The 13,407-nt window shown below is 40.3% G+C and overlaps 1 protein-coding gene across 2 annotated transcripts; it reads right to left on the bottom strand.

Moving 5' to 3' along the window:
- Positions 1-457: 457 nt before the first annotated feature.
- LOC148844439 (Zinc finger C-x8-C-x5-C-x3-H type family protein) lies at positions 458-13,067 on the bottom strand. Of its 2 annotated transcripts, none has more exons than XM_088959044.1 (10): positions 12,649-13,067; positions 11,312-11,513; positions 10,987-11,075; positions 10,778-10,873; positions 10,513-10,606; positions 1,853-2,070; positions 1,550-1,656; positions 1,314-1,473; positions 1,133-1,199; positions 458-812 (listed from the first exon to the last, which is right to left on the bottom strand). In XM_088959044.1, the coding sequence occupies exons 1-10, from the start codon at positions 12,690-12,692 to the stop codon at positions 777-779; spliced, it is 1,113 nt and encodes a 370-aa protein (XP_088815170.1). In that variant the 5' UTR covers positions 12,693-13,067; the 3' UTR covers positions 458-776. The 2 variants fall into 2 exon arrangements, with proteins under 2 accessions (XP_088815170.1, XP_088815171.1); XM_088959045.1 differs by having other exon boundaries at positions 1,314-1,464; positions 12,649-13,045.
- Positions 13,068-13,407: the final 340 nt, after the last annotated feature.

Below are 13,407 nucleotides of genomic sequence, written 5' to 3'. Positions count from 1 at the left end.
TACAGTTACAAAGTTTGAACACCAAATACTCGTCGGTGCTAATTCATTGGATTCAAGATAAAGAATAGGTAGCACAGGGAGGACTACTGATTTAGGCACATCTTCTAGAGACATCCTAATCAAGATGGGAAGATCATTTTGCTCAATTTATAAGATAAATTTTATATCGCAGCTGGGCTATGATTAGAATCGAGCAAAATGAGTGCTCTTCTTATAAGATGAATTTTATATCGCAGCTGGGCTATGATTAGAATCGAGCAAAATGAGTGCTCATCTCGATTTATTTAGCCTACCCAATATTAGTCTGACATGAATCCGAAACTAATTTTTTATGGGTCTCATAAAGAAGAGCACCAAACATTTTTGCTTGAGAGTCTCCTTTCTCATTGCGTGGCTTCCTATTCCGTTGGGGAGTTTCTTTTTACTAATAAATGTGTACGCAAGTTGCACATGATAATGATAATAATATTTTAATACTTTATTAGAAATAATTGACCTACATTTCTAGGCATCAGGTTGAAAGGTCGGAACAATAAAAAGCCAACAAGAGATTGTTCTTCAATGAACCCAAAGGTGTGCAATAGGCCTTGCCAATAAGTCAGCTTTGATTTACCATTGATGTCCAGCCAGAGTTGATACATATAAGTGCGAGACCTTTATGACCAAATGGAGAACCATTGCCAACAGAAAGACCAAGCATCCAATAAAGTACAAGCCAGCTAGGACCTTGCCCTCTTCCTGTACAACTGGCTGGCTTCATCCTAACAGTAACCATCCTATAAAAATTCATCTGGAGGTGCTTCTTCTGGAATCTGCAGAAAGACGCAACAGTTCAGTGTTAGGGAGCTGGATTATTATTCACTGTTATTATGGTGCAATCCCTTGAATTTCTCTTTCTCATTTTTTTTTTTAAATGTTAAGAAAACATAAAGATGAATAGCAAAACAATTTGTTAGATGTGGCAGCAGCCGTAAAGTGATGGTATAGAAACTGCCCATCAATAACATTCTTGATACCACGCTCAGAGTTTATCACTAACCTAGTACCTACATATTGGATGGACAACACCTACAGAGAGCAGTTTATAGCAAGTTAAGATTCCCAAAAAATTTAAGTGTAGTCTATTTTCTACCTCTCCTGGATTCCATTCCTCTTGCCAAATACTTGCATTCTTATTAATAGCTGTTTTATTGCTATCCCTGCAGAAAGAGAACTGTGTATGTTAAAATGATTGAAAACAACATAGGTTGCAAATGCATAAGATGTCCAAAACAATTAATAGAGAAAGGATATTGGGTTTTAAAAGCTCTGACCAGTTAGTTGAACTGGGAAGCTGTGCTGACACTGCTGAGGAAGTAGAAAATTGGCTGCTTATAGTACCCATGAAATTGTTGTTTGAGTTTGAAATGTTAAATTTAGAGGCACTTCCAAGTGGCTGTACAGGTTGTTGGCTCCATAATGATCCTGTAGTACCTGTATGATCTGTAATCAGAAGCAGTACATCATTTGGAATCTCAAACATTAGCTTTAAAAGATTTCAAATCTAGACCTTCATTTCTAAATGTTGAGATGTTAACACCCAATCCACTTGAAGTCTGGCCTGAATTTTGGAAAGAACTCGCTTGAATAAAAGGATTATCTAATGACATAGAGGCACTGCAAAACACATAAATTAAGTACCAAAAATTAGTACCCTTGGAGATGGGACCTGCAGTATACATGAGTCATATCAAATACTATATTTATTCTTAATGGATGATCTTGTAATTTGCCTATCAATAAGAAAAGAATGGAAACACTTTCAGTGTAACAAGAAGAACAATGAGAACTTATTTGCAGAGAGGGGCCTTACCCAGTACCAGATCCCAGATTAAGTGATGTTCCCAGTTGACTAAAACTAGACATTGAAGGAGGCATATTATTTGGAACAGCCACTGGGGATACATTGGAATTGGTCCCAGGAAATGGGCTTGGCCCAGAAGGAACAGAACTGGGTTTAACATATGGATTTCTTAGTAAGTTCTCAAATTCAATTAACTTTGAATTGAGTAAACTCCTTTCTCTTTGAACCTGAAACATGAACATGTTCATCATTACAAAGAAATGAATATGCTGATAAAAAGACCGTTTAATCAGTGCTACAATATCAGTACTTAATACTTAGGATATGCTGATAAAAAGACCATACTAAAACTTGCTGAACTCAGCTGTTTTATTTTTGTTCTAAAATAAGCAATAAAACAGACATAAAAACCTTGGCACAGTTACCTATTGCATTTTTTTTATCAGCAACAAAGAAAATGATTTACTAATAAGAACAAAATATTACATCTAATGGTACAAAGATAAGAAAACAGCAATTTTTTCCCTCCCCAACCTTTAAGTTATTGCCCAAAATAAAGAGTTTCTATTCACTCCTAGCTTCATAATACATTCTGCCCAAGAGTTGGCCGATCTTGGAGTCCACTGAGCCACCACTTGCAAATTCCTTATCCACCATTGTATTTCCTCATCTCATTACTATACGACCACAAATATCTTCACTCCTATTTCATCCAGCAAATGACCACCTTAGAATCCCCTTCAATTATCAATTTCTCCACCTCCATATCATGAGCTAGTTGGACACCTTGTAAGATAGACATTTCAGCCCTTGTGGAACCACCTTCCCCTATTGCTCCCAAATAGATAGCTTTTACACTTCATCCCTTATTACTCCTCCCACCCTCGAAAGCCCCAGGTTTCCCATACTACATCCCAATGCCTAATTACCTTATCCTTGCTTGATGAATAATCAAACTTGCAATGTCTTCAACTAAGAAAGGATTAAACAACTCTAACGATTTTATCCAAAAATAGCTCCTAATCTTGATAATTTCAAACAAGGCCTCCATTGTCTTTTTTTTTTATTGGAAACAGTAAATTCATTAACATAAAATTAGTATAACTGTCAATCACTAAATTAGGGAGTTCAACCCAAAGTACTCTTTTTACAACACTGCCCAAAACAAACTATCCCTCACAGTCCCTTGTTTGACTAAGGTATCAGCTAATCCATTAGCTGATCTTCTTATCCACTTGAAGCTTGTTCCAATCTCCCTTGTTATGTTGAGGATTTCCCTTATGGGTTGTCTATATATCTATTTTCCTAATCTGCCTGAATGCAACCAATCAATGAACAATTTGGAATTCCCATCTATCTCAATTTGATGTAACCCCAGCTCTTTGGCAAATCTTACCCCTTGAAGCAAAGCCATCACCTCCACTCTCAATGAGTCCCCCCACTCCTATTAGCCCCGAAAACATAGCAAAGATTCTACCCTTTCCATCTCTGAATACTCCCCCAATACCTGAAGGACCTGGATTACCTCTAGAACTCCCATCAAAATTCAATTTTGTTCTTTATTGTGTTGGTGGGGACCACAATTCCTGCACATTCTGTTTTTGGTAGTTGTAGCTGCCACTTCTCCCCAGCTCTTATATACATCCTCAACTGAGAAGTCTTTGAACGAGTCTAAAGTTTCAACTGATAATCATAATGGTTATTTTTATTACAGTTTCCTCCTTGGATTTCTCCACTCCTTTAAAAATTCTATTATCTTTCCTCCAAAACAGCACAAAGAATAGCTGCTCTTGTGGCTCTCCACATAACTCTTCCCACATTTCTTCAGTTGTCTAAAAAAACTTTGGTCAAATAGACACACTACATCCAAGGGATGTGTCCACCTAGAACCAAGGAGAGAAAAAAACCAGGACCAAATAAAGAACACAAAAGGACATGAGACTAAAAGGTGTGCAGTTGAATTCAGATTTGCTCCTCACACCAACCTCACAGCATGTTCCAGCCGCACATTGGGAACATCTCCTCACACCAACCTCACTCTGTGAGGTGCGGGCACCGCAGCTTTCACCTTCACAAGAGCACATGCGCCACTTGCAGGTTCCCTTCAAGTTGTATCAGGAAGTATAACTGGAGTGCAAAGACGATCCAAAGAAAGACCAACAGATGACTGGAACAGGTTGGATGAGGTACCTTCATCATCTCCTGCACAGATTCAAGAGTAACTACGGAGAAGGTACTCAAGCAACTCCAAGGAAGAAGGGAGTCGCCACTTCTTAAGGTGTATGTGGACATAATTTTGGTAGAGTCTGTTCTAGCTTCAGTCGTATTTGAATTATGGATACTAGTTTTTAAGATCACCTGTGATGAGTGTTTTAGTAGTAGAATTTTTGAACTGGAGTTTTTTTTTTTTTTTTTTTGATAAAAGGTTTTGCACTTGAGATTAATGGATAACTGCTTTTATTAATCTTTGTTTCATTATTTGAAGCAATTGGATTTTCATTTTGAAATACAATTTTTTTTATCAATAACATCATCTTCATTAAATTAAGAGAAGAGAAGGAATAAGGATACAAAGGGGGAGATAAAATAACTTAGCTCCCCAAAAAACAGAAAACACGGGGAATGCAAAGAAAATATTAAAAACTGGCCCAAAAAACAGCCTCCCTATTCACTCCTTGCTTGGCCAACCCATCCGCAAATGAGTTGGCACTCCTCTTCACCCAGCTGTACTGAATCTCAATGTCCCTACCCAGCCATAAGAACTGTTTTTTTTCATTGTTAAAGTTCCACAAACCACTGTCCTCTGTCTTCAACCAACTAACCACCATCTTCGAATCACCTTCCAGAATCAAGCGGCTAATATTTAATTCCTTTGCTCTTCGAATACCTTCAAGCGCTGCAAGGATCTCAGCCCTAAGAGAGTCACCTTCTCCAATAGGGCCAGAGAATAAAGCAATAACAATCCCTTCCTCATTCCTGAAGACTCCTCCAATCCCAGAGGGCCCTGAATTCCTTACACTGCTGCCATCAAAATTCAGCTTTATAAAACCCGGGGGGGGGGGGGGGGGGGGGGAGGGGACCAGAACGGACAAAGAGTCCTCTTGCATCTAGCAGTGGAAGCAATCTCTTTCCAGTTCCTTAGAAAGTCATCCATAGGAAAATCTGAAAATAACTCCAAAGATTTTAGCCAGTGGACAGCTCTTAAAAGAATTCGATCTAACAAATCTTCCAATGTTCTTTCCTTGTCAGAAAAAATGCGTGAGTTTCTTTCTTCCCACAAAGACCAGCATACCGCTGCCCTAATACACATCCACATAATCTTCCCTCGCTTCTTAGGCCAACTGAAAAAAGAAGGAGAAAACAAACCTTGGACAGCCTCCGGAGGATACCAAGAACACCCAAAACGGGAGAAAACCCACTCCCAAACAGTTTTAGCAACCTTATAAGAGACCATGAGGTGGTAGCCAGATTCCCCATCAGCTTTACAAAGTGCACATCTATTAGGAAGTAGACAATATTTGGGTCTCTTTCTCTGAAGTAAGTCTAAAGTGTTGATTCTTTCCAGGAAAATTTCCCAACAAAAAAAACCAACCCGATGAGGAATAGGCCTGCTCCAAATTTCCTTAACTGGAAAGGACAGCCCCAAGGGAATAGGAGGCTGAGTTAAGGTTTCAAAGAATGAAGCACAAGAAAATGTACCAGAGCTAGAAAGGGTCCAAAATCTGGTGTCATCCTTAGTAGGGTTTAGGAAGACACCCTCAAGGGAGGCTAGCAGAGCTACCAAGCTATCCAAGGAGAATCCCCACCCAAAGATGTTCCCAGAAATTTATTCAGTTACTAGAATTTAGACCATACCTGATCCAAGGGGAGAAAACTAGAAGCAAATTGTGGATGGATTTCCAAGGAGAAGCAGCTGAAGCCCTTGCCAAGATTCCAGGATCCCAACCATTGTCTTCCAACCCATGAATGCTAGCCACAATCTTAGTCCACAAATTATCCCTTTCCAAAGAGAACCTCCACAACCACTTCCCCAGTAGAGCCATATTCCTTTTCTTGAAATTACCAATCCCAAGACCTCCTAGTTTTTTACACCTACAGACCACCTCCCAACTCACCCTATGATCTCTCTTCCCCTCTCCAGACTCCCAAAGAAAGTTCCTTATTAATTTTTCCAAAAGAATTGAAACCTTTGAGGGGATCTTAAACACTGACAGATAGTAAACAAGTAGGTTAGCTAGGATAGACCTAATGAGAGAGACTCTTCCACCTAAAGAAAGATAATTTCTCTTCCAGGCCGCTAGCCTCTTCTCAAACCTCTCCACTACCGGAGCCCAAAAGCTAACACTCTTAGGATTATCTCCTAAAGGGAGGCCCAAATATGTCAGGGTCCAGTCCGTAATTGCACAACCTAGCTCATCTACAAATTCCCTTAGGTCTCTTTCGGTCACATCCACTCCCGCCACACAACTCTTATCGAAGTTTACCTTGAGGTTAGATATCTGCTCAAAAAGTTGTATTGTCAACTTTAGATTCTGGATCCAATTGAAGTTCCCTCCTTCACAGAAAATGATAGTATCATCTGCAAACTGTAGAAGAGTTAAAGGAACACCTCCTCCCTTCCTACTCTCCACCCTCTTATCAGATTCCTCGAGTCTGCTCTATGGATCAATCGCCCAAGCACATCAACAATCAAGGTGAAAAGAAAAGGGAAAAGAGGATCTCCTTGTCTTAGACCTCTCAACGCAGGAAAGAAGTCAACCACAGTCCCGTTCACCACGATAGAATAATAGCAAGTCCTAACACAGCTCCAGATCCACTTACACCACCTGTCACCAAAACCAAAACTCCTTAACACCTCCATCAAGAAAGACCAATCAACCAAGTCAAAAGCCTTCTCCAAATCCAATTTGAAAACCACTCCCTTCTTCTTTGACTTCCTAAAGCTCTCCAAGCTCTCATTTGCAATGAAAATCTGATCGGTGATCTGTCTTCCCGCCACAAAAGCACCTTGGTTGGGTGCAATAATAGAGGGGAGCACCTTTTTTATCCTGAGAGACAACACCTTTGCAATGATTTTGTACAAGCTAGTCACCAAACTAATAGGTCTAAAATCCTTAGGTTGAGAAGCATCTTTCTTCTTTAGGACTAAGGCAATGAAAGTTGAGTTCAAGCCCGGGTTTATTACACCCCTCCTGTGGAACTCCTAATAAACCAATTTAAGATCATTCTCCAAAATATCCCAACAATCCTGGTAAAAGGCCATTGTGAACCCATCTGGGCTCGGAGTTTTTGTCCTATCCATAGAAAATACTGCTTCCTTTACCTCCTCCATATCAAACCTTTTTTCTAACCACTCTCTCTTCTTTGCACTTAGAGTCGGCCTATCCAAACCCTCCAACCACACTCTCTCATTCATAGGCCTTCTAAAAATGGATTTGAAGTGGTTTACTAGAGCCTCTGCAATTTCAGCCGGGTGGGACAAAATTGCTCCATCAACTTCTAAATTAGAGATGAAATTCTTCTTTCTCCTTCCATTTGCCACTGAATGGAAAAACCTTGTGTTTCTATCTCCCTCCTTTAGCCACTTACACTTGGATTTTTGCCTCCAACTGATTTCCTCCTTAACCAGGATGTCCTCCATCTGCTTCCTCAAAACCCATCTTAACTTCCTTTCTTCCTCTCCAAAGGGGCCTCTCTCTTCCTTCAGGTCCAAATCCTCGATTTGCTCCACCAGAACTTGTTTTCTCTCTTCTAATCTTCCAAACTCCAGCCTATTCCACTCCTTTAATTGAGATTTTAAGTATTGGAGTTTCTTGTGGAACCTCATTCCCTCCCAATCAACTACCGGATTAGCTTGCTCCCACCACTCTCTAAACTTCTCAATGAAACCCGGATGAGTCAACCACATATTTTCAAACTTGAAAGGGGTAGGGCCCTATTCCTCTTATTTCCTCCTTGACAAACACTATAGGCCAGTGGTCTGAAGTAAGCCTAGGGAGAGCCCCTGAAATAATATTGCCCCAATGTTCCTCCCAATCTGTTGAGAACAAAAATCTGTCCAACTTAGAGCAAATTGGCCTTGATTAAAGGTTGGACCAAGGAAGCTATTATTTAAGAAAGGATGTTCTTTGAGTTCAAAAGAGTCCACAAATTGGTTGAACTTCCTCATACTTGTTGTCACTCTCTGTTTGGGGTTGTTGGTTTCCTCCGTAAATCTCACTACATTAAAATCCCCTCCCACACACCAAGGTCCATCCCAGAGGCCTCTAATGTCACTCAATTCTTCCCATAATTTCTCCCTCTGCCTATAGTCATTGGGGCCATACACATTTGTTAGTACCCATTCATATCCATCGTCCACCTGTTTGAACTTTAGGGAGACAGAATGATCTCCAATTAGCTCATCCACACCTATGAGTATCTCTTCTTTCCACAAGGTCACAATCCCTCCTGAGGAACCCCACGAAGGAGCAGCCACCCACTTTATACCCCTAGAACTCCACACACTCCTTGCCCATCTGCAATCAAAATCCATTCTTTTGGACTCCTGAATCATTACCACATCCGGATTAAACTTCTTAATTACCTCTTTAATTGTTGCTCTCTTCCTAATTCTGCCCAACCCCCTCACATTCCAACTTAGGATTCTCATTGAAAACTCTTAGCCTTAACCCTAACTCCTCCAAGATCTATTTAGACCCTTTTCTTCTAATCCCTTTCACTTCAAACTTCTTGTCCCCCACAATATCTTTTTTTAACCTCTCCACTTCACTCAGCCTTCTAAACTTCAACTTGCTGTCCTCTTTCTTTTGCATGTAGGCTTTTAGATCATTCGGGTTCTTCAGCTTGCACCCCAACTTTTTCACAAACTCTGCAACTGACTCTTCCCCATTAGATTCCTCTTTTTCTAAAGATGCACTCTCCTCACTCCTAGGAAACTTCTTGTTCCTTCTCACATTACCTCCAACTACAGCCATTTCTGTCCCCTCCAGGCTCCCTCTCTGCAATTCCTTCCTTTCCACTTCACCCAAAAGGCTTTCTAAGATTTCCCATATTATTGTCTCTCTGCAAGTTTCCTCACCCACTTCCCCCCCTTGTAGACACAATGTGGCTTTCAGACCAAGGGCTTCCGACTCTTGGTTGGGAAGAGAATCTGGAACAAGAGACATAGAGCGCTCATCAGTATCCAAAACTATATTGACAGAGTTGAGGGATTTACCTGAGGTAGAGAAGTGAGGAGAGAGCAAAGGCGAAGGAGTGGTAGTCACTTTCTTTTTTGAGAAATTAGAACACTCTGTCTCCTAGAGTTAGGGGAAGAAAATCCCTGTCGCTGTATCAACACAATGATCCCTTTCTGTACCCAAGTATGTACCTCTCTGTGAGGTACCCTTGTTCGGCTCTGAGAAGACCCGAACTATCTCCTTTTTGGCAACTTGCAAAGCACTAGAACTAGGGAGGGCTCAGCCAAAATTGGGTTAAGATCATTCACCCGCTCCTCTCCCTCCTCCTTTCCCTCCCCCACCAAATCCCCTAAGAACAAACAATCCAAGCTAAAAGGATCCCTGTTTTGAACTTTAGATAGAGCTTCATCTGCCGCACTGCCTAAACTCCCACAGGCTTCCGAACTTTCATCATATTCAGAATCTGAGCCGCAGCTTATCCAACCTTGGTCGGCCTCTTCCTTCTCTTCTGTACTACCTCTTGAATAGCGTGGGTTCGGGCGATCAGAAGTGTCTGTCGGATCCAGCACAAAGGACGGTGTCCTTCTACTTTGCTCGCCAACTTAGCCCCTCCACAGTCAAGAGGGCGAGACCTGGACGATGATAGATGAATGTTGCCATCTATCATCTCCCCAAGCCTACCCCGCCCCACGTGATGACTTAAGTTGCCACATGGGCTTTTAAAACCAAGTGAAGGCTCACCCACTGACCCGTCCGGCCCAACCTTCTTTAAAGCCGGTTCAAAGAAAGACTTTGAGCACAAACGACTCGTTCCCATTTCAGCCACGTCAGCATAGGACGGGCCGCCCTCTTTAAACAACCCCTCTTCGAAAAAAATTGAATTAGAAGCTTTAAAGGGAAAGCTTCGAAACTTGGGGCACCCCTGTGACTGTTCCCCTTCCTCTGTATTTCGCCCACATGCACTAGGCTTTCCTGCCAGCCCCTGAAGGCCACGTGTACACCAACCTGCAAGCTCGCCAGTTCCTTCAACCTCTGTTCATCTTCCCCAATTTGGATATCGAGTACTAAAAAACAGCCAGATTTTCCAACATCAATGAAGAAGATGATCTGAGTTCATCAGATTTGAGATTAAATACAAAGAAGGTAATATTGGGTTTAAAAAATATATATATATGCATCATGTGATGTCACGTGTGTACAGATTTTGACAAAACATTAACAGACGCTAACAGCAGGGGTAAATCTAGTCAATTGTCAGAAACAGTAGGGGTGGTTTAAGACAATAGTTAAACAGTGAGGGTACAGTTTGTCAACTAGCTAAACAGTAGGGGTAGTTTAAGAAGTTTTCCCTAAAATAAAAGTTATCTGTTACCAATCAAAAAATATCTGAAGCATACTCTGCTTTTAAGAGCATTTAGGAAATACAAATTAGATAAATCTGTCACTCACTGTAACTTAAAAAAGTAGTCATAGATATCACAAGCTTACAATGGACTCCAAGCTCATTTTATTCTTTGCTCCATCATATGCTGCTGCCCGCAATTCTTCATAGCTAATATCGCCAACAATATCACATGGGTGACTGCAAGCAACAAACACACTTTAGCTCAGCGAGCAGTGGATGACTGGATCATTTATTTGTTCTCATTGGAGACAAGAGAAGTGAGAAGAACATATAAAACCATTTCAAGACATGGATTTTAATTTTATGGAGAGTAAAAGATTATTGCTCCAATAGTGATGTAAAACGCACTATTTACAGTGGCCATAGCAAGTAAGGTTCCAAAGTGGTCTTTCATGCTCAAAATCTTCAACAATTTGCTGTTTGCATGATTCAGGATCTGTGCATCTAGGCATAAAACAAATGGAAATTTGCTCAGTGATATTACTCTGTTCCAACTACAAGAAAGAACAACCAACAGAAAGTTCTAAAACTAAAACAAGAACCAATAGAGTACTCACTTATGAGGAGGAACCTGAGCCTGATTGTCAGCTTGCCGAGATGAGGAAGGGGGCAAAGTAGAGGAACGCGCCCACTTATTTTCAAATGGCTGATCCCATATGTACAAGACAACATAAATAACACAAGACAAATAGTGTAATGAGTACAAAAATATATAGACTAAACTGCCTAGATTTTACTAAAGAAACTAAATAACAAACCATAGAACAAAATTGAACAATGTAAGGAACAAAGTGAAATCATGCTTAATTTTACCAAATGGAAACTTCTCACTAAAATTGTTAGTGAAGGGTTATGAAAGTATGAAGGTACGAAGTAACAAACCTTAAACTGATTCTGGTTTTTGGCACTAAAATCAAAGGCCCCTTTTGACTGTGAACTGCTTTGTACTCCAAATCCGAATGGGTTAGGTTTTTGTTGTGATTGATTTGTGTTATATTGTGACCCAGTGCCGAATCCAAAGGGATTTGGCTTTGGTTTTTGTTGAGTCACATGGAGAAACTTGCACCGTTCACCATATTGACAGCTAGAAGATACTAACACATAGTCAGAAACAATTCATGTATTCTCATTCAACAACTCAAAGATGCCCTTATATACTAATTACAACCATAACTACAGTGTAAAATTGTCCTTAAAAAAATAAATCGAACAAAACTCGTGTAAATGCCTTCATCTGTATGCTATCTGAACCACGCAATTGCTATGGTGAGATGAGACAAAAATTTTATAAATGAAGAAGAACCAAGCACCAGATTAATGCATGATGGAAAATAAACTACATGGAGTCTAAGGTGGAACCCAAAAAGCATTCTTGCAAAATAAGTGTATTCGAAAAGCAAAAGCAAGCATGAAAATGAAGAAGCACATTCCCAAAGCATCAAAGGATTTAATTGATCGCTAAAATTAATCCTCTTGACTTTTAACAGTGTCATTGAAGACCTCAGAAAGGATTACAAAATTCTAGTTCTATTATTATTTTCATTTTTATTTCTATTTTTGTTGTTCTTGTTGTTATCATTCATTTTCCCTACAATCTGGAATCCGAAAGAATGTCAAATATCAAAATCTACAAAAAAGAAAAAGGGATTTTCGGACTGCAATCCCCCTCAGAAATCTTTTTTGCAGCCCCCTCCTAGTCTACTAATACCCCCCCGCTCTATAAACCACATCCTGCCCGTGAATTTGGCATCAATCCACGGGCAGGATTCAGTCCACCCCTAGGAAATCCTAGCTCCACCTAGGGGTGAACTGAATCATAAAAACCCCAAAGAAAAATAATTGAAAACAGAAATCATTAGAATCAGTAGCTCTGTTTTCTTGAAGAAACATCTTGAATTGACGGTACATAACAACATCTTCCTCGATAGAAACTTGTCAAGAAATAAATTACATTTTCTGCCGCACTGGAGAAAGCTATTTAAAAGATATCGTATCACCCCCTTGGGTAAGAAAACTCTAGATGATTACCATTAGACGTATAGTCAACCCTATAAACTACCCACATGATTGCTCAAAAAAAAAAGACATAAGTTCAGTTCTGCATCTCATTCGGGCTTCATCTAAGTAGCCAACGCTCCGGGAAGTAAAAAAGGAAGAAACAGAAAAAAGAAATGGCAACAAGAGAGAAGACAGAGAAGGAAGAAGGGATGAGAGATTACCTGCCTCGCTGAAAGTTTCTGCAAGGCTCTTTCTTTCGATACATGTTTTCTGCTCCTATCCCTCAGTAGCAGGGAACACGTTAACTAGCCGGACCTCACGAAAATGGATGAATCAGAAAGGATAGAACCGATTGGGATGAAAACGGATCAAAGCTACTCCCTAGTGGATCAGATGACATTTTTTTTGGGTAGAAAGTAGATCAGATGAGTTAGGGCTCGAAATAGACACTACAAGAAGCTAGCAACCATACTTCAGTTCTTGAACCCCGAAGTATCGGCATTGGTGCTACCATACACACCATTTCGACCGGTTCAGGTGGCATTGTCTACGCTTGGCAGGCGGGTGGCACTATTGTAAATTTTGCCAATATAATTATTGGGAGAAGTCATGTTTCTTATTGGACAGTTCTCCTAAACCACGAAAAACTTAACGTAATCTTTTTAGGAAGGGTGGTTGACTTCTCCTAAACCAATTTCCCTTATGGGACAGTTCTGGTTAATGACTTGCTTGACTATTAGGGTTTTTTATGGGTGCACACATATTTATAGGGACAATGTATGGACCGGTACTGTACCACACACACTAAATAAAAGCTTGGCTTGTGGGATTGGCTCAAGCATGTCCCTTTACCTCGCCAAACCATTGTTGACATGTCCAAAGTATCAATTCCGTTTCACCCCCAAATTGCTAATTTCCCAAAACAATGTTGAATTAGTTAATGATCAAACCATTGACCAGTTCAGCCTAGACAATGGTTT

This window comes from Nelumbo lutea, chromosome 8 (assembly GCF_056320005.1).
Source record: "Nelumbo lutea isolate HS-2025 chromosome 8, American lotus-T2T, whole genome shotgun sequence".
Lineage (NCBI taxonomy): Eukaryota > Viridiplantae > Streptophyta > Magnoliopsida > Proteales > Nelumbonaceae > Nelumbo > Nelumbo lutea.
This window is presented reverse-complemented; position numbering and strand designations above follow the sequence as displayed.

What these genes read in the sequence shown, in the direction of transcription:
- LOC148844439 (XM_088959044.1), bottom strand. Translation starts at nt 12,692, where the DNA reads ATGTATCGAAAGAAAGAGCCTTGCAGAAACTTTCAGCGAGGCAG. An exon ending in TGCTATGGCCACTGTAAATA is followed by an intron (nt 10,607 to 10,777) that starts GTGCGTTTTACA and finishes TGTTGCTTGCAG; the next exon opens with TCACCCATGTGATATTGTTG. An exon ending in AAATGAGCTTGGAGTCCATT is followed by an intron (nt 2,071 to 10,512) that starts GTAAGCTTGTGA and finishes TTCATGTTTCAG; the next exon opens with GTTCAAAGAGAAAGGAGTTT.